Source organism: Sciurus vulgaris (assembly GCF_902686455.1).
Source record: "Sciurus vulgaris genome assembly, chromosome: 2".
Classification (NCBI taxonomy): Eukaryota; Metazoa; Chordata; class Mammalia; order Rodentia; family Sciuridae; genus Sciurus; species Sciurus vulgaris.
Window position 1 is genome coordinate 97,471,729 of NC_136462.1, and position 22,050 is coordinate 97,493,778.

The 22,050-nt window shown below is 37.8% G+C and overlaps 1 protein-coding gene across 1 annotated transcript in view; it reads right to left on the minus strand.

The window, feature by feature from the left end:
- The window catches only part of SHC4 (SHC adaptor protein 4), a 123,554-nt gene that overhangs the window by 55,482 nt on the left and 46,022 nt on the right, over positions 1 to 22,050 (minus strand). Inside the window, exons 3-4 of the mRNA XM_079128798.1 lie at positions 7,625 to 7,688; positions 4,500 to 4,619 (exon numbers count right to left, since the gene is read on the minus strand). Coding sequence (XP_078984924.1) covers positions 4,500 to 4,619; positions 7,625 to 7,688 — 184 coding nt within the window. The remainder of the gene's footprint in view (positions 1 to 4,499; positions 4,620 to 7,624; positions 7,689 to 22,050) is intronic.

A 22,050-nucleotide genomic window follows, 5' to 3' on the forward strand; every position in this document is an offset into this window, starting at 1 on the left:
ACTGTCCCAAAATGAAGAATTACAGCTTGGGATGTAGCTCAGTGGTAGAGTGCCCCTGAGTTCAATCCTAAGTAACACAAAGCTATAAGCTGAGGCCACTGAAATAGTTGTTCATATTTACTGAAAATAGAAAATGGTAACATTTTCTAATTTGTATTTTTTTTTAATGTTTGTTACAAAAGGGAACCAGACTTCCTGATTCAAATTTGGACTACTTTGGTAATAGTAAATTCATCTCTCTGACTTGGGTCCTAAACTGAAGAAAGTAATTGGATGTGCCGTATAAATTATGAGGATTAAATGCATCTACAGATATAAAAGGTGTATATCTGTATAGATATATATATACATTCAGTGGAAACTGAAGAAGGGAGTTCTGGGGAAATTCTATTTTGCAAGGGGGAGGGGAATTGGGGTGGGAATAGAGAATTTAAAGAAATTTAAACATTCAGAGTGTGATTGGGGTTGTCTATTTTCCAGATTATATGTATGTATGTATGTCTCCATATGTATTATGTTTCCTTAGATCAGATGTCCCACATTGGCTACCCCAGGTCTATTTTGTTTGGCTCATGCTAATAATTTTAATGTAATGACAGACCAATCTCTCGAATCAGAAATACCACCTAAAAACAGGTTTTCAAGTTTTATTTTCACAAAAGTGGGATATATGCCACCCCTGAACTAGTCCTATGTTGCAAAATACATCCGATTCACCTTTAGGAAGGTACTCTGTTTGCCAGGTTCTCCAGTGTCACTTCCCCATTATAGTGGCAAGTAGCACCCATCATTTACCATTGTGCTTGCACCCCTGTTTTTTCTTATACCTGGACAGTTTGCATTGCCTGACTGCCCTCTAGATATTTGAAGTTGTCTCTCCTCATGGAGACTAAATGATATATCCATTTCTTAAGGACCTTTTTAAAAAATGTGTTTATCATCTTTCTCAATTTAATAGCTGTTAGAATTGGTGACAATTGTAGAAAATGAATCAATTGTGGGAGTAGGAACTACTGAAACGTTTTTGCTTAAGGCCCCAAAACGTTATAGTCTCCTTATAGTTTTACTTTCCTCAATTAATTACTTGTGGTCAACTGCAGTCTGAGGATATTAAATGGAAAATTCCAGAAGTAAATGATTGAAAAATCTTACTGCACACCATTCTGATTAGCATGATAAAAGCTCATGCTGTCCTGCTCGATCCTATACAGAATCTTGATCATCTTTACCCAGCATATCCACATTGTACGTCCTCTACAGTAACTTAGTAGCCCTTTCAGGATCAGTGAATCCACTATCATGGTATCTTTGTGCAAGTAATCCTTATTTTACCTCAGGACACAAACAAAATAGTAGTAAGGTAGGCAATTTGGATATGCCAAAGAGAAGTCATAAAATACGTCCCTTAAGTGAAAAGTTTAAGTTTTTGACTTAGTAAGGAAAGGAAAAAATTCTATGCTGAGGTTACTATGATCTACCTTAAGAACAAAACAGGATATATACGGTTTGGTTTGCACTGGGGTTTCAGGCATGCACTGGGGTCTTGGAACATATCCCCCACAGATAAGGCAGAACTACTGTATTAAAGTATGTCAAAAAAGCCTGTTGCTCAAATTTTAAAATAAGGAATGTGTAAAACACATATAACTTGCCTTTCCAAGATGTATTTTCTCACCCCAAAATATGGTAGTTGTTTAAACATTACATGTTTAATACAATTTTATTTTCTGCCTTTGAAGCACTATGAAACATTTTCTAGGAGTAAATGGTTATATTGTTAATGTTCTCAGTGACTGAAGGTAGATGGGGCTGCCTAACCAATAGATGCTACCATCTATGAATATATCCATAAACTTGAACCTGTTTATGTTTTCATTCCAACGTGTATCTTTAGAAGTTGAGGAGAAGGGGGAGGCATTCACATTTCTTTTTATTTATTTATCTTAGAACTTCCAGGGATAGCTTTCTTTAAAGATTTAATTAATAAATCCTTTTCTCATGCTACATTGATAATGTCTTTCTTCTTTGGTGCCCTCATACCTTGAACATTTTAGTTACCCTTTCCATGAGATATATAAAGTTTCTTGAATTGAAGCATCCATGTTGGTACATCTCTACCTTTTTCCTCTAGTCATCTCCCAGCACTGCAAAATAACTCAAAATCAGCCGTGAGTCTGAGATCAGTGAGATCCTAACTTTGGTCCCCACTCCAGCAGTGGGCTGAACATAAACTCACTCAGTACTACCAGTGTAGAAAATATGTGAGCTATTCTCAGAGACAAATCATTGCTATAGCTGCCAGCAGTAGAAGCTACCCATACCCATTCTTCTAGCTTTGTGTGAACTGAAAAGATGATGGGCATACAGTAATGCCACCTCTAACTGCTATGACCTGAAGAAGATGGTAGAGAAGGAAGTAAATGCCGAAAATAAACTATGCCCACCACATGAACCACAATTCTATTGTTCATAAATTCCATTTATTTCAAGCACCATTCAAGGGGCCATTTTTAAAAAATGATTATTCAATTCTGCACATAAGGCTGCCACCATAATGTTTCCAGCTTTTCCTACTCTTCCTGCCTTAAAAATTTCTGAGGTAATTCGAGAGCTCCTAAACACATATCTCATGACTAAGAGCATTGAGCCTCTATGGTCACCATACCAATGGGTGAGAACTAAAACTAAATTTTATAGCCACAGATCTCTTGGGGTCAAAGCATATGAATGCCTTAATGTTTCATCTTCCACCCAGATGCTTTGCATCTTCCAGGTACAGGACAAAATGTTTTGCTGTCATTATACCAATGGTATCACCTCTCTTAGACAATCAGTCAAGACCCAACTAGATGGGAATCTACTTTGAATTGTTTCATATTAAGTATTTTCCTCTGAGATGTTTCATCTTAATGCATCAGCAATGTATTTTATTCCATTTTAATTATGAAAATAAAACAGCCCTCAAAAACATGTACACATAAGTTACTGAGAGTTTTATAATTTTATATATTTTATTATGCTTTCCCCATTAAGTACTGAGTACACATATGAAAAATGTCTCTGAGAAGGAATAAGTAAATAACAATATAGGTACCATGTGACTGGCACTATACTAAATGATTTATGTCCATTATCTCATTTAATCCTATAGCCCTATGAGACACTGTTAAGTTCCATCCTCTCAGAAACCCTACGATAGTCCTGTAACCTCATTTTCTGTTCTCTTCACCCATACCCCAGATATCTCAGAAAGATTTCTCAATTTTCCTTCTGTTTGCCTTCTTCAACTTACTTAGGAGTTAATATCTGACCATAATTGTGACTGGTAGTTATGATTCTGTGCAAGTAGAATCACGTAAAGAAAAAGTCATGAATTAATTTAAGACCCATTTGTTAAAAAGAAGAAAACAGGATTCACATCTCAAAGTCCTACCTAAATACCCAGAAATATCCTCCAAAATTTCAGAAGCTATTATATCCGTGTACATTTTCTTCCTTCCAGAACTAACATTATGTAAATAAAGTATATCTACAATTTTCCTATTAAAAAAATATCTGCAGTTCACTGATGAGGAAAACTGAAACTCACAGTAATAGGGTAACTTGTTAATAAATGGCAAAACCATCATTTCGCCCCCACATGATCTTAAACTTCTTAGTGTTTTATCATTACCAGTGCACATTAAATCTTGCATGAATACTTGAGCACTCCATAGAGTAAAACCTTAAATATGAAGAACCTTGAACCGTGTATACATATTAGACACAGAAAAATCAGAATCCAATACATATAAGTAAATCGATACAAGGAATTTAGCTTAAAAATTAAACTAAATCAAAAACAGTGTCCTAGTTTAGGTACATAATTAGCCCATTCCTATATATCTTTTATATTTGCTCCCGCAATACTGTTGTATGAGAAATGAGGTTCACAATGAAAACTCAGGCATACTGTAGTAACATCAATCATCAAGGGAGAAAAGTGAGTTTATACAATAAATAACATTGTAGAAAGCTTTCAACCACAGGAGTTGAATGGAAATGTTTTTTGCTTAAATTTCTGTTAGCTACAACATTAACCCTGACATCACCTTTCTCCTTTGTCCCTCAACTGCATCCCAATCCAACACATACTCTAGTAATTCTGATAATGGAAATGTTTTCCCTTTAGCGAGGGCTGGCGGAGAATAATCAATGACCAAATGAAGGATATTAGTTAGTAAATGGTATTTACTGTGTTCTTTGAACCTTAGTTCTTTATATGAAGCTGATTAGGGAACGGCAAGTACGTAGGCCGTTAAATGCCTCAGTGATGGCTTAGTAATACTATTATTCTAATTATTATTATACAAAACTATAAGTAAATCTTGGGGAGATTTTTTCCTTTATACCTTATTAAATTATAGTCATACTCTGTTGAACACTTTATTTTCCTCTACCCCCAGTTTTCCAGAAAAAATAGATGATACATAAACTATGAATGATATTCATTGTCTCACCTGTTGGTTGTCGAGATTCATCAGTGTGAGGCTGCACGTTGAGACGGTCAGTTTTATATTCATTCCCGAAAACTGAAGGTTACTTTTGCCAAGAACTGTTGATAGGGACTTAACTGGAGGCTTTAAAAATAACAAAACAACACTGTAAGTAACAGATTTTGTTATAAACAGTAATGTTTTTTAAATGTTAAAAATGAGTCAAAGTCTATACTCTTTCTATCTCACTTTACATATATCCAATGAGATGGGATGACTTTTCATTATAAAACTAGGCACTGGTATCATAAAGCTGAGAAAGAGTTACGAACACAGAGTACCTCTTTGGGATGGGTTGACCAATTTTCTCAAGCAGAAGTGCCATTTACAGCTGTATGACCTTGGAGAAATAACCTTTCTAAGCCTCAATATTCCTTTTGTATAAGAAGTGAAAAAAGGGCCACTGTAGATTGAACTAGGTAATAAATGGAGAGCATTTAGCATAGTGCTTGGCTGTATGCATGATCACTATTACTGCTGTTGCTGTTGTCCTTTCCAATTCGAAAATCCTAAAAGATGGTTTGAAGGATTTACATACTGGGGTGGATGCTTGAATTAAGTTTTGAAATCCTCTGCTGGAAAGTGGCCAGTTGTAGATAGAAAATTAGTGATTCCTCAACATATAGATCAATACTTTGAAGCAATCAATGAACACATACTTTGGTTTCTTCATAGTTTTGCTTTATAGTACTTTTATTTGATTCCTTATGGAATCACACCAAATGGTTAAATATACATCATTTAAATTTTCTGGGGGGGATTAAGTTTTTAATTTTTAAAAAAGGAAATACAGATTTATGCGCTATTGATAATAGGCCTATTAAGAATTTTTTTATTTATACAGACTGTATTTCGATTCATTGTACACAAATGGGGTACAACTTTTTGTTTCTATGGTTGTGCACAATGCAGATTCATACCATTCGTGACATCATTGAAATTTGATGCAGTTTATTTTCAATTTCAATTTCAATTACATTCTAAAATATAATGACAATGTAACTAAGATACCCTAAAGAACATATGTATCCTTCCATCATAAAGTTGACTCTTGGTCTGCTTTCTTTGTTCTTTTTATAGCGCTTAGCGAGATAAACCACAAATTCAGGGATTTTGTGTTAACTAAAGTCATTATATTTGAGAGTAAGCCACTTACTTGCTTCTTTGGGTTTTTAAAATTTTTATTAAATACAAATTAAATAATAATTCTCATACTTGACAAGCACTTCCTTATTTATAAAAATCATTTACATATATTATTTAATTTTTCCCCCTCACAAGAACCTTAACCTTGTGAGAAATGCCCAAATGTATTTATTATATAGAAGACAAAGCTGAGGACTTAGCATCAGTGGTTTAGTACTTGCCTAGAGAGCATGAGGCCCTGGGTTCCATCCCTAACACTACAAAAAAGAAAAAAAAAAAAAATACAGGAGTTAAAGTATTTCATTCCATTATTAGAAATGACCTAACTTTCCAATAACCCATGGAGGAGAAAGCACATGGTTTTTAGGCAAATGCAGCAGAACAGAAGCAAACAGGACTGGTAGTGGGCAACTCCGACTCAACTAGCCCGAGGACCTTAGGAAACTATTAACTAGTTAAAGGAATTTTCAGGTGCTACTAACTAGCGAGGGACCTTAGGAAACTCCCTGAACCCCTCTCAGTGTCTTTACTTATAAAACAGGAATAATAACATTGCTTCTGTCCTTCTACCTCTAGCCATGGAATTCTTGGAAGAATGGAATTCAGTAATAAAGTACATGGAAAGGCACAGTACATAGTGAAATGCTAACAGATGGTAGTGATTGCAATTACTATGTTTTAAATGAATTCTGGCAATTGTGTTACAGTATTTCTTTTTGAGAAGAGTGAGGGGGAACATTGTGCAGGTCCTGGCCTAGGGACAGGCCACTATCAGAGTAGGAGGGAAAGGGACCAAAAAGGAGAGGTTGAGAATCAGATCCTTCCCAACTTTCACCAAAAGAGTGGAGGCTGGCTGGGAGGGGTGATTTTCTACATTTTATAAATGAGAAAACTTCTAAGATAGGGAGACATTAATTGATATAAAATAATTAATTTATTGGTATTGACACCAGACTGCCTCTTCTGACTCCACATCACAGTCCCTCAGGAGCTCCACCCCCCCCTGCATTTTTTTGTTTGTTTTGTTTTTTGTTATTCGACTTTTAGATTTAGAAACTTGTGATATCACACAAATGAATAAATCCTCAGCCCTCCAAATTGCCTATGGTAAAATATCCCACAGACCTAAAGCAATAAAACTGAGATCCTCAGCATATTCAGTTGACTTTAATAGTTTTTGGCTCCCTGATCAGGGAGATATGCAAGGCCAGAGAGGCAGAGAACATGGTGGTTAAGAGAATGGACCCTGAAGCCAGACTGCCTGGGCTTAATCTGGCAACCTGGGTCACTGGGCAAGTTACTTAACCCCTCTGGGCCCCAGGTTCCTCAGCTGTAAAATGAGAATAAGTAATAGTTTTCTGTGATGATTCACGAAGTATAAAAACACAGCAAACATGCCAAAATAGAGACACAGCAAAAACAATGCCAGGAGGAAAATTAAAGCTATAAACCCTTACAATGAAAAAGAAGAAAGAGTTCAAATTAAAAAAAAAAGAAAGAAAGAAAGAAACCCTAACTTTACAACTTAAGGAACTAGAAAAAGAACAAATTAAACCCAAAGCCAGCAGAAGGAAGAAAGTAATAAGATTAGAGCAGAGATGGAAGAAATAGAGAATAGAAAAACAATACCACTCAATTGTACACTTAAAAATGGTTAAGATAATAGATTTGTTATGTGTATTTTAACACAGTAAAATTTTTGGAAAAGAAGAGTATTTAAAAAATGAAATTCTGGGAAGTTCCTGGCATACATTAAGTGTTCCAAAATGCTAGTTATCAAGGGGAATTAACTCAAAAATTCATTTTTCTTTACAGGTATACTCTCTAGAAAGATGATAACCAGGTTATTACCAGGTTAACATAGTGGAATGAACTAACAACCATTTTGATACCTTCTTTGCCATAGTTAGAGAAACATAAAGCAAAACCACATCAATATTTACCTTTCGCTTTTTAGTGGCTGCATTTGTCCCAGGGACAGTTTCACACAGGCGACTTATTGCTTCCCTACAGAATGGAAAGCATAGAAATACTTAGCATACCACCTACACACTGTAAGCATTCAAAAAAGGTTAGCATTAGTATGGCCAACATATATACAAACGTAACAATGAGGCTGCCATAAGTGACCTTCCCAGAGATCCACAGGAGAAAGCATTTTGCTTAGAATCATCTCTGCAGTTCAAATCCAGGGAGACCTAGAAACATCCTAATATTGAAAAACTGCTTTCCATCAAGGAGTCCTACTATTCACTTTATTCATTAATTTTTTTCCCTTGGATTTTCAGATTTGATTTTCCCATTGTTTGATTTTTTAACCAAAAAGGAGGGGCAGAATTTTGTCTTCTGGAAATACTTTACAATTTTACCTTTAGCAAAATCCTCACTGTGGTTCGTGGTTATTTCAGCACCAAAGACAATTAAATACATACAAATACAACACTAGAGGAAGTATGAAAGAAGAGGAGAGCACTGGACTTCAAGGTAGGCTCAAATGGAGCCTTATTGACTAAGTAACTGTTACATGCCATTGAGCTTTCATGTAATTTCACAGAAGAAAAGAAAATCAATATCAAATTTCCTCCTTTGCTTATTTTTCTGCCCTTACTACATATTGCACTTCCTGAGAGAAAAGCACCACTAAAATAAGTAGTTGCTCCTTAATGGAAGTGGTGGAGGAGAGACGCCCTCCTCTCCAGAAATGCAGTTAACTAAAAGCTTTTGTGTCCAGGACGATGAACATTCATAACCGACCCTTCTTACTCTGTGTAATATGAACCTTAGCCTTTTGCTTTCAACACACGCATTAAACTTTTCGCAGGGCAAATGGAAATCACCATGCTCCTTCCTGGGTCCCCTGGAGATCACAGTTTAAAAGTAACAAACTGTACATTCAGATAATATAACATTGTATTTTAAGCTTTTAAATAATATTTTGTAATATTTCCTGAGATAATTTTGATTCCCACAGAAAACGGGGAGGCATCAGAGAAAGGGATGTGGACCCATTACTAAGAAGCTACAGTTAGGATAGTGGTAGTGCAGAGCAGTGATCCAGAAGAGTCTTTGGAAGAGTGAGCTGAATTCCCAAAGAAGGATAATGCAGAAGGCTGGGTTCCCTTCTTTGGTTGGTTGGTTAATGTTCTGAGTCACCTTAGTGATTATTCAATAATTGATGAGACTCATATTGACTGACAAAATAACTAGTCCAGGTACCCCACTGTATTGATAGTATTTTATACAGTGTTATAAGAAAGGGCAGGTCCTTTACTCCATGAGAGTCAATTGGGGTGCTTTCTAAGTAGTTCAAAATAAAGTACAAAGGAAGGTGGACCCTGATGCTACCAGATATAATAAGTATTATTAGAATTATTTTTAGAAGAAGTTGTTACTTTTATATAGAGCCTTGTAGTTTTACGAAGCGTTTTCCTGGGTACTGGGGTTTTTTGTTTTTATTTTTTTACTTCTCACCTACCAACTATCAATATCTTCTAACGAAAGTAACATGGTAAATCTGAATTAAAGGGGATTCTTTAGGATTGGGCACCTTTCAAGGAAGGATGAATCTGCCTGGCATAATGGGGACTGGAAATCCCAGACAAAGAAGAGCAAAAGCAAATATGCCAAAAAGATGAAGTATATGAGGGGGACAAGGTCTTTGACATTGCTAGGGAAAAAAATGTGGTAAAGCAATGAGGAGAATCCTGGGGTGTACCAGGCATGGATCCAGGGTATGGACTGGGCTTGAGCACAGAACACTGGGCTCTCATCATGTCACATGAGAACACTCTGTGATGACCCAATGCCTCTTGGGCCTTCCTGGTCCCCAGTAGAAGTCTGCTCTTCCCTGTAGTACGGTATTGTAAACATGTAACCTGAGCAGTGGCCTGGCTATCTCATTAAGATGATTGGTTCTCACTCCATATATAAACTATTGCACTTCCTGAATAAATTGAGTCTGTGTCACAGAACCTGCTCCCGGTGTCTGAGCTGAGGGGCATCGTCCTCGCACTCACTCCCTTCCCGAGAGGCCAACCCACATCTGACAACAAAGCAAGAGTGAATAAGAGATAAGAGATGAGATGAGAGTGGCAAATGTTTTTCTGTTAAGGACCAGATAGTAAATATTTCAGTCTTTGTTCTGTTCCAAATGCTCAACTCTGCCACTGTAACGCAAAAAGCAGCCTCAAAAAATATGCCAACAAATGAGCATGGTTGCATTCCAATACAACTTTATTTCTAGAAACAATCAGTTGGCAAGATCTGGCTCACAGACCATGGTTTGCTAATTCACACAGAAGGAAAGAGAAGAGTTCAATCTTAAAAGACAGGAAAATATTCTTATCCATTATCACTTTAAAATTTGATTTAAAACAACCACATGATATTTCACTTACATTAGGAAAAAGACAAATATGAAATCCATTATTGGGAAAGATGTAAAACTTCCATTTCAGACATATTTATCCATTAGTAGGAGCCTAAATAGTATTAGCACAATCTTTTAAGAGTAATTTGATAAAGCATGACAAATATAAAAATTATCAAAAGGTTTGACAGGGGAAGAATTTGTATGGAAACATCATTGAGTGTGTATATAAAAGGAACATTTATTTTGGAGTAGAAAAACAACCCCAAAGCTTGTGATGTAGAGATAAAATATGCCAAATTAAATATTGTAGAGGCTGAGAAGAGAGGATTCTTTGAGCCCAGAAGTTCGAGGCTAGTTTGAGCAACATAACAAGACCCTGTCTCAAAAGAGGAAGGAAGGAAGGAAGGAAGGAAGGAAGGAAGGAAGGAAGGAAGGAAGGAAGGAAGGAAGGAAGGAAGGAAGGAAGGGAGGGAGGGAGGGAGGGAGGGAGGGGAAAAGAAAGAAAGTCACTAAGCAAATTAAGAATAAGGACTGCAGAACTACAAGGGGAAGATCTATGTAAACTGGGAGTTGGAGAGTAGAACTTGGAATGGTATATACTATGTACAATTAATTCTGTATAATTAGTGATATACAGAAAGCCTACAGAGACTTAACTTTAGGTGTTTGTGGTTTGTTATTTCCTGTTTCTAATTCTGCTGAATTTAGATATTAACAATGTAAATAATATTATGTTTTACTTTGCTTGTGAAGTTATAAATAATCTTTCTAAAATATTCAAAGAATGCAAATTTCCTTCAACAGGAGTTGAAGCATGTGAAGCACAGATGTTGCGGAAATGTGAGGGCATGTCAAAGATGTCCCACTGGAGAGTTGACACCTGCAGAGAGGTGGGAGAGTGTTTGTGTTATAAAGAATAATGGAATAATGGATTCTTTTAAAGGTACTAGGAATTGAACCTAGGGGTTATTGAATACAAATAATAAACTAAATAATAAAGCTAGATAGAGATTCAGCAGTATATGAGAGTATGCCAGTTCCCCCAATGGGCTTCCCAATGATACACTGACCTTTTCGTACCTCTGCAGCTTAATTTCAGGAGTAGGTACACCAGCCTTATCCTCCATTCTACCCACCCCTAAATAGCAAGTTTTAGATCTAAGATCTTCTGAGATGTCAAGGAAGGCAACCCTCCCAAAGAAATCTAACAGACAACCATATTTTTGCTCAACTTTTGAAAAACTAATATAACTATTGACTAAATAAGAACATAATTACTCACGCTATACTAATGTTTCTTCCTATTAATTCCTAACAAACACACAAAGTAGGTGCTTTACCAGAGTTACATCCTCAGCTCTTAAAATTTTTTTTTTCTTTTGAGACAGGGCCTCAATAAATTGCTGAGGCTGGCCTCAAATTTGCAATCCTCCTGCTCGGTCTCCTAAATTGCTGGGATTACAGGTGTATACCAGCACACCCAGTCATATATTTTCTATTTGTCTCCCTACTCCCATCCATCTTGGCTTTTAATGACTCCTTCTTTCTAGTCACTAAAACCAAATTTACTTTTTCAGGGGCTTGGGGGGCTTTTGTTGTTGGTGGTGGTGGTTTTGTTTTGATTTTTTTAGGCTTGCCTGTTCCTTGTCCCAAAAATTTCATAAAGAAAAAAAACTTAACCCAGTTTAGCTACACACACACATTAGAAATTTCTCCTTCACAACTTGCTTTGACAGGGAGCCCAAATTTCTCAAATGAGCAGCCCCTATTTATTGATCACTCTTGGCCAGGCCCAGCCTTAAGCAACTTAAGTAACATCAGCTCCTTCAATCTTAATAACGTCATTTCAAGGTGATTATTTTATTCACATGTTACAAAGGAGGAAACTAAATTTCAGATAACTTAAATTTTACTGCCTCCAAACAAGGCAGCAGATAGTGGAAAACACAGAATGCAAATCCAGATCTGACTTTGAAACTCAAGCTCAGGCAGGAGGAAACATGTGGCCAAGTGGATGATGAGGAGCCAAAGGCTGGGGTGGGGGTACTGATTGTCCTTCCTTTGCTCACGTCCCCTACAGAGTGAGGGCTACCTTTTAGCCAATGCTCACACCAATGTGGCTGGGATAAACTGCATAGGGCAAAGGGGCTGGGATCAGCTCTGAAAAGGCTTCCCTTGAAGCCCCAGATCTTTCCCAGTCTCTGCATTTTGTCCCTTGGCTGCTGGTGCCTTCTGTATTTTTAACCCTTATATAGTTAAGCTCCTTTGGCAGCAATGTTGCCTAACGCCCCCCTCCTTTTCTCACACTCATCCCAATTTTAAGTCAGTTGAGATGCTTACAACTTCTGAGTGTCAAAATCTCTGGATATACAACTCTCCTCAAAAGAAAATAAGGGGAGACTTGTGCTTATGAACTTGCTTTGCTAATGGAGGGCTTTTTGTTTTGTTTTGGAACTCCAAAATGAACCATGGGCTCCCTCCCCGAAAAATGTGTTCACGCTACCTTTAGTCAGTTTCAAAGGGCCCACTTCCCACCTCACTCTCCCCAAAACATTTTTAAACCACTGCTTAAAAATAACCTCTCAAACTCACTTTTATTTTTGCTGATATCAATATTAACAAATCTAACAATCTCAGGCACAGAAAACAGATATATGCCTACATTTGGTTGCTTTTCTTTACAAAGATCTTTTCTTTCCCTGAGAGTGGGACCAAGAAATTAACTGTAACATTTTTAGGAACAAATAGTACTTTCAGAGTTTTTCTGGAGTCTCAGCCACACCCTCCGGCCTAATGCACTGACTTTACAAATGCTACCGAAAAAGAAAACAGTTGGGAGCCTGCAGTGGCGATTTCTCCCAGGGTCCAGGGTTCCCAGCCTGCCTCGCTGCCAGCAAGCCTGCCTTTCTGCAGAGCCCTTTTGGAGCTGCCGGGCCATGAGATCTTCTGCAGCTAGCAAACATACAGCAATTGTCTTCTCTTAGAGGAGCAGAATTTTTGGAGTTTAAGTGGCTGAAGATTTTTATCCTGGGAGCCTGTTCTAGAATGAGAGAGAGAGAGAGAGAGAGAGAGAGAGAGAGAGAGAGAGAGAGAGAGAGAAACACTCCACAACACCAACAGTGGCCACTTTGTTTATTGTTTCACCACATGAGAGGGAAGGGGAGAAGTGGGCTGATGTAAGACAAGGAGAATGCAGTTGAAGATTTGCTTTTAAGACTATAAAACCCTGCCTACGCCATAAGACCAAAAAAGATATTTTGTCTGCCTTCACAAAGTCCAAACCAATCATCTAAACAAAGCCATCTTTCTTCACTAACCCTGGCCCACAGCAGTACTTAAGTTATAATTTTTCTGTGTTTTTAACCCTTAAATAGTTAAGCTCCTTTGGTAGCAATGTTGCCTAACACCCCCCTCCTTTTCTCCCCCCAAGTTTGGAAGGCAATATCACAATCCAAGACAAAGTGGAACATTTAATGGGGGGCGGGGTGGGGAGAGGCTGCAGGGCAGTTTTCTCCCAGTGAAAATGCAGTTCTTCAGTAAATAGGAAAGACAGACAATGTGTCACATGAAACCAGGCAAAGGGCCCCCGCTGGAATGATTGCAGGCAATGTTCCTACAACCCCTCACCCCCCACCCCCCACACACACAGCCAGAGTCACAGCCGCTGTCTCACATAACGCATATGTCCACACACAGAGAGAAGGAGTGAGTGGTTTCAGTTTTGTTCTGGCAACAGAAATGAGAATAAATTTTTAATTACAATAAGAATCTTTCCAAAATGAAAAGATTCCTGCCACACAAAGTTGCCTCTATTTCCCAAGGGACTTCCTCTTACTTCTCATCTCCAACATGATCCTTAAAGAAACCAGTTAGCAATGTCTAAGGGTCAAGTTGTCACCTGAAAGTCTCAAAATACCTTCATGTTATGAATGAAGACACTTGTGAGTCATTTGGACTCCACATCAGTGTGTTGTCATGTTATTCCAATTGTTCTAGGGAACCCAGTGCCATCTTGTTCAAAATCTTTGCCGTCAGGACATCAAGGCTGAGTGATCCGTGTATTCAATTTTGTTCAGCGTGGTGAAATTAAAGACATCCAAGGACTTGTGAGAGCCCTTGGACAGGAATTTTAGAACTTGAGCCTGCCAACATGGCGATAAGGCACAATGAACACAGTCAATGTCTACAGACAAGTTAAAAATGGAAAGCTTCAAACTCCCTTTGTGCTGTTATCAAGGGGCATCACCCATGCACTCATGGAGAGTACACCCAGCTCATAAAATATATCCTTTCATTTTAGAAACACGCATCTCAGGTCCCAGGTGGTCAAACAAAACCTTTCAGGGCTGCCACAGCATTTACCCTCACACTGACTTATCTACCACTGTCCTCCTGAATTATATGTAAAATCTGATTCTAAAGTGCATTTGCAATTCAACCCAGCTCAGCCACGATACCACATAGGTTGTTCTGTCTACTCTGTTCTGCGCCCTTTGGCTCTGATGCAAATGTGGACCCATTCATCACACTGAAATGAGGTGAAATGACCATCCTATTCAAAGTATCACATCTCCCCTACAAGTCTCCCTAGTTAACAGAAAGTGCTAATGTTCTCTATCTCACAATGATTCCCTGTAACAGAATCATGCATTTCAGTATTCAGACATCTACACCCACAAAATGAAGGCTTGTAGCCTTTGTAAGTGGTCATGCCTTATGAAAATGACAAGAAATAGAGTTGGTTTCATACAAAATACAACAAAATTTGTCAGTCCAAAACACTGTTTTCCTTTACTGTTGGATAAGCTGGGCTTCTTTAAAACAACTTTGTTAGAAAAATATTCAAAATATTATGAAGGTGTGGCTTTTGGAATTAAAGACTGCACCATATGCAATGGGATCACTTAACAGTCAAAGTTCCTTTATTTTTTTTTTTAAACCAAAACAGATCCAACTTGATCGGCCCCTTTTTATTCACTCCATTTCACTCTCAATGATGTGCATCTATTTGCAAAAACTTGGCCTTTTTTCAAAGAAGGAAGATTTGGTCCTATTTAATATTTGCTGCAAAGGTGTTTATAGCATGGAGACAGCAATTTAAAAAAAATTACACCACTTAAAAAAAAAACTGGTTCTTTTTAACACCATTTGGCATATACGTTATCAATTTTATCTGAAAAGGAATCATACCTGGCCTAGCCAGTTAAGTCCACTGTGGCAAATGACTGAAGGACAAGTTGCACCTACGTGTCTGCCAGGAATTTACCAGCATAACCAATTAGGTAATGGCAAAAAACTTTAAAGTTTTCAACAATCAACTGGTACCTGTTAAAGTGCAGACTTCCGGGGTTGTTTGTAGAGATTTTGATTCTCTAAGTCTAAAATGCGGCCTAGAATCTTCCATTTGACAAGCCTCTCAGCTGATCCTGAAGCAGAGCTGATGGCTCACATGGCTGATTAAAACTTCTCTTGGACTCAACTACATAGGATAACTGGTTTTGTGATCTATAGCTTTGACCAGATGGTTTCTTAGGGGATGCTAAGGAATTAGGTTAACTGTTCCTAGAGGGTTGATAAGGAAGGCTACACTCCCTGTACATTTGAGGATATTCCATTGAGGGAAAATCTGTTTTCAGCTTAGATATCTGGTAAATCCACTCCTCTCCCTTCTGCCTTCCTGCCTTGCCTGCTCTTGGGGAATGCTTTTATCAGTGGGCATCTGGAGGTCCTGAACCTCTTTGCTCACAGCACATGCAGGTGGCAAGAGTGACCTGCATTCTCTTTCCCATCTGGCAGTCTGGAGGCAGAGAGGCTGGGTCCATCTGTACCTCAAAACGCATTCCCGCTCGAGGCAGTTGTTCTCAGTCTTGACTGCACACTGGAGAAACTCCAAGGAGTGTGTTAACAAGTAACAAGATAAGTTAACAGTCTTATCTCTAGAGATTCTGACTTAATTGGTGCAGGATGGGGCTTAAGGACTGCAAGTTTTAAAACCTCTCCCAAGTGTTTCCAGATGAGATTAGGTTGAGAATCACTCTGCAAGTTTTTCTGAAAAGGTCCAGATGGTAAATAATTTAGGCTCTGCAGGCCATACAGTCTGTGTCACAGCTATTCAACTCAGCTACTATGGCTTGACAAGTAGCCACAGACAGTATATGAATGAACAGTTCTGGTTGTGATGTCAGTAACACTTAAGGTCACTGAAATTTGAATTCCATATAATTTTCACAAGTCACAATATCTTCTTTTTTCCAACCACTTAACAATATCAAAATTATGCCTAGACTGCAAGGTAACAAGAATCAAAATCAGGCCACTGGCTAAATTTGGCCTGTAGACTATGATTTTCTGATCACTGCTCTAGAGAAAATCAGGACCCAGGAGATCTTGGACTGGCCCCAGTTGCTTTGGTTTCCTCTAGAGCAAGCTAGAGTTCAAATCTAGCTGTCTCTTAAAAATCTCTGTGACCCTGAAGAAGTTTTTAAAGTTCTCTAGGTTTTAATTCCTTAAATATATAAAGTAGGAATAATAATAGTTTTTGAACAATGTTTCAGTAAATGCCAGCTATTGCTATTGCTTTATTCTTCTAATGGCTTTCTGCTTTAAGAACTGGATCTAATCTATTTTATACAATGCCTAGTACCAGCAAAGTATATGTTTGATATAACTGGGATGCTATAGATAATACATTGGATAATAAATTGTATCTATTATACAAGTAGTATTTGATATTACAAGTTTCTATAAAGACAGATTGCATGTCTGATTTTCTTTAAATACCCCTGGAATCTTGCAGACTACTTTGGACATAAAATGGGTGAAATATATAAAAGTTTAGGTGTCTCCATGACATTGAAACAAAGTATGACCATTATCTCCCTGTATAAACCCCCACCCCTTCAAAATGGAGGTGCTTATTTCCTCAAATGCTGGAGTGGACTGCTGATGGCACACAGCTGGATTTCTTCCCCAGAAATTGTCCTCTCCTGAAAGAAGTCATCTTCCCCATAAATATGCCCCAATCCCAGAGGCAGCAGGCATCCAATACTGGTCAGTATGGGGTTGGAAGGCCTTGTCCCCTTGCCTCAATTTGGGACAACTCTGAAGTGCCATCCTCGCTCCAGAACTGCCCATGGTATCTGCAGAGACCTATGTTGTGACTTCATTGCTATTCAGCCTCTCCTTATATCCAGCCTCTTTCCCTCACTCCCTCAGGTACTAACTTTGAGAGTACTCCAGCAAGCCTTTTGTACTAAACTCTCCATTTACCTAAGACATGCCAATAAGTTGCTGCCAGAATTATATGCCACCTTACATTCACATACACATTTAACTACAGGATGTCTTTTTTATTTTTAAGAATCTATGTTATCCAAAAGTCAACTCAAAGTGGATCAAAGATGTAGGAATTAGACCAGAAACTATGCAACTTCTACCAAGAAACAGACTCAACACTCCAACATATCAGCACAGGTACTGACTTCCTTAATAAGGCTCCTAAGTTCAAGGAATAAAACCAAGAATCAATAAATGGGCTGGCATCAAATTAAAAAGCAAATGAAACAAGTAAGAATGTGAAGAGAGAACATACAGAATGGGAGAAAATCTTTGCCAGCTACTCTTTCAACAGGGGATTAATATCCAGAATACATAAAGAACTCAAAAAATGAAAAAAAAAAAAAAAAAACCCAAGCAATAAAGGGGCAAAAGAACTAAACAAACATTTCTCAAAAGAAGAGCAAATAGACAACAAATTCATTAAAAAGTGTTCAACATCTTGAATAATCAGGGCAATGCAAATCAAAACTACACTGAGATTTCGTTTCACTCCAGTTAGAATAGCAATCATCAAAAATACAAATAACAATAAATGCTGGTGAGGATGTGGGAGGAAAGGTACGCTCATACATTATTAGTGGAACTGTACTAATAGTACAGCCACTTGGGAAAGCAGTATGGAGATTCCTCAAAAGACTAGGACTGTAACTACAACATCACCCAGCTATACCACTCCTTGGTGTTTGTCCAAAAGAACTAAAATAAACATGCTGTAGTGACACATGCATACCAATGTTTACAGCAGTGCAGTTCACAATAATCAAATTATGGAGTCAGCCAAAATTCTTGTCAACAGATGAATGGATGAAGAAAAAGTGGTATATATATATATTTGAGTTTTACTCAGCCATAAAGAAGAATGAAACAATTTAATTTGCTGGTAAATGGATGGAACTTGAGAACATTATATTATAAAACATAAGCCAATTTCAGAAAATCAAAGATCAAATGTTTTCTCTCACATGCAGAAGCTAAGGGGAAAAAAATAAGGAATTAAAAGGAAAGGGAATCTCCTGAAAATAGAAAGGAGAAAAGTAGAGTAGAGAAAGAGGATTTAGGGGGAGGGAGAAGGAAAGAGAAAGAGGAGGAACTACAGAATGAAATTGACCAAATTATGCTATGCACATGTATAAATATATCACAATGAATTCTACTTTATGTATAACTATACTGCACCAATTAAAAAGACAATAAATAATTAGAAGGAAAATCAACAGAGCAGAAGAAGGGGATCGGGGAGGGAGGCAGGGAAGGGAAGGGGAAGTATTGAGGATTGAAATAGCACAAATTATATTTTATGCATATGAATATGTCAAAGTGAAGCCCACTGTTATGTATAACTATAATGCACTAATAAAAATATTAAAAATATAGTCGAAAATTCCTAACAAAAATAATTAATGTGTGAAGAGATGGAAATGCTTATTATCTTGATTGATAATTATACATTGCATAAATGTGTCGTTTCCATAATATATCCCATGAAGATGTGAAAATACCATGCCTCAATTTAAAAAAATGTAATTACGAAAAGAATCTATGTTACCACAGACAACAGTGAAAAAAGTCATTGTCAGAGAATGTCTCAAAGTGGCACCAGTAATCTGAACCAAAAGTCCTTATTATTGAAACATGCAAATATACATCTCCTTTATGTTGCTCTTGTGAAGGCTTTGGTTACAGTGACACAAAGCTGACTAAAACAGAACTATATCATTAATTTCTCTGTCTTCTTAGAAAGTAGAAGAATTAAAATCCACTGCTCTAGCATTCCTTGGTATTCCACTTTCCTTTCTTAAAAATAAAAATTTTCAGATGCCTTTTTAATTTTCTTTTCTTTCCTCCCTCCCTCTGTCCCTCCCTTCCTTCCTTCCTTCCTTCCATTTTTGGTACCAGGGATTGAACTCAGGGGCACTCAACCACTGAGCCACATCCCCAGGCCTATTTTGTATTTTATTTAGAGACAGGGTCTCACTGAGGTGCTTAGCACCTTGCTTTCGCGGAGGCTGGCTTAGAACTCATGATCCTCCTAGCTTATCTTCCCACTGGGATTACAGGTGAGTGCCACCACTCCCAGTTGCATTTTGGAATTTTCTGGGAGATGATTCGTTAAAAAATAAAAGATTTCATGTGATTTGTGATCCAACTGGAAACCTCCTTTTGAAACTTGATATGCTTCCCTTGTACCTGTGATTTTCAAAGTGTGGTCCACAGACCAGGAGCATCAGTATCACCTGAAAATTCCAGGGGTGCAGTACAACATTATTTCTAACAAGTCCTTGCTTACTAGTATGAGAACTACACAGGGTTTTTTTTTCCTTAGTAGAGAAAAGGACATTACGAGTACCCCGACCTACACATTTGTTAGTGTCTTTATGAAGGCCTTTCAGAAAGAACTTACTAAGAGGGAATATGGCATTTCAAACACAGGCCAAATTCCAAACTGAGGATTAAATGTCTTCTTATTCTGTTACTTCTGGCTTTCAGCATTTTCCTAAAATTCGTTCCTTAAAATTTTCTCACTTTGAAGCATAGTGCAAAAGAGTCAGGCAGATCTGGTTTCTGGCTCTACTACTTATGGACTTGCCAGGCGACCTTGATAAATTCCTTAATTTCTCTAAGTCTCAATATTCCCTTGGTAAAACAGGATTACTAATTCTAAATGTTAAATTTGTAATGAGAATGTTGATGGTAGTAGCTATTAGTTAATAACAAACTTCTCTGTTAACTGCTAACAGTTGAAAATCATATTTTATTTCTTCAACTACAAAGAGGTTGAAGTTCAGCCAATTCCATGTGGATCGAGAAATTCTTCTCTTCCTTTGAATCAGCTTGGACCTCGAGGCTGTTTGAACCAATCTGAGTATCTTCAGTGAATTTATTTTTATTCCTTTGCACATATATGTGTTTCCCATATGCCAACACTGTATTGTGGAGCCAGCGACCTGATCCAATTGTCTATGCGCTTCTCATTCTGGCCTGCTTCAGAATTCCAGATCCCATGTTTCAGATTCTTTAGGTCTTTCCTGCTTTTCTCTAATCAGCAGTGACCATGGAGACTTCGAAACCTCCAGGGTCATTTTCAGATATGGGATCTAGGTCTGAGAAGCCTTGAAACTTCCCCATTAGTCAATAAATATTCATTGATCCAACTGTGTCCCAGGCACTGTGGTTCTGAACCCTACCAGCCTCATAGACCAAAACTTCCAAGGGAGAACCTTTAAGTCCAAAGACAAAGGATGATATAGCCCTTAGGATTGTTTCATTGAAATAGGACCTTAGGGAACCCAATCCCATCCAGGCCAGGCACACTCTGGGGCACACTGTGCTTTCTCAGGAAGCTCCCACACAACTGCAGCATTGGTGATTCCAGGAACAACAGTTCAAAAGGCCTGTTCTACTTGCACTGTAAAATGATTAGGATGAGGGGTTGGCCACTGACAAAATCTAAACTAGAAATTCAGGAAGTCAAAAGGACCACAAGAGGAAATAGTAGAATGCATTCTCATCTGATTCTACATGTAAAGGGAGGCCTGCGAAGACATCACTGGAGAGACCTGTTTCATTCATAAAACTGAATGGTAATGCTGGAGTCTCTTCCACATGCATGGGCTTTAACATTTGTATTTTAACCTCTGAATTGATTTGTTTCCCTTCAAACTCTTGGGCCATCCACTCCTATCCATACATGGACATGGACAGATATATACCTCTTCTGTCTTAGGTTGGCAAATGTGTGTATATAACTTGTTTGCAGTAAGTGCTTATGTGATAATATCTGTACATTTCTATAGATGTACATGATAAACCAGCAGCCCGTTTTTAGCTGCAACGTATTTTTAGAAACCACTCCATAAAGTGCACCATATTTTCTAAGGAAAAGATGTTATAATTGGGAGTTTCATTCCTGATCAAGGAGTCCCTCAGTAAGTAAAATATAGATATACTTTAAATAGTTTGTCATGGAACAAAAACTGTGACCATTTAACAAATTTCTATAAATATTTAAAACAATGCCCTAAGTCCTATAAAAGGGACATAAATATATACAGTACCTAGACATGGATTCTCCAAGTTTCCAGAAATGTCCAACCACCATATAAAAATGCAATGAAACTGATGTATGTTCTAAAATTAATGCACTGCTATAATAACATTAAAAATTGGATTAACAATTTTGCAAGCATGAGATTTTAGTGGAGCATTTAGGGATGATTTAAACCATCTCAATTTTCTTTCTTTTTTAAGTGCCCAAAGAAATTGATATGATGTCTCATTTTCCCTTTGAGATGGAAATTATTTTTTACTACCTCTATTTTATAAACCTTTTATCTTCCTTGTATTTCCCCTCCTCCTCTTCTTCCTTCCCCTCCTTTCCCTTTCTTCCTCCTGCTGCTCTCTTCTGCCCTCCCCAATATATGATTACCGCGGAGCTGCCATATTGCCACAATACAACACTGTCCTGGACAAAGGCGAATGAATGGTTCAGAAATAGGCCGCAATCACTATCAGCATCCTTCCTGAGAATCTGATATCTGGAACTGAGAAAGTCAGAGATGGGGAAGTGAGGAGGCTTAGAAGCCCTGCCCTTGGTCCTTCTATTGGCTTGATTGTTCACTGCTTCTCAGGTTCCATAAGCTACCCCAATATCCTTACCAA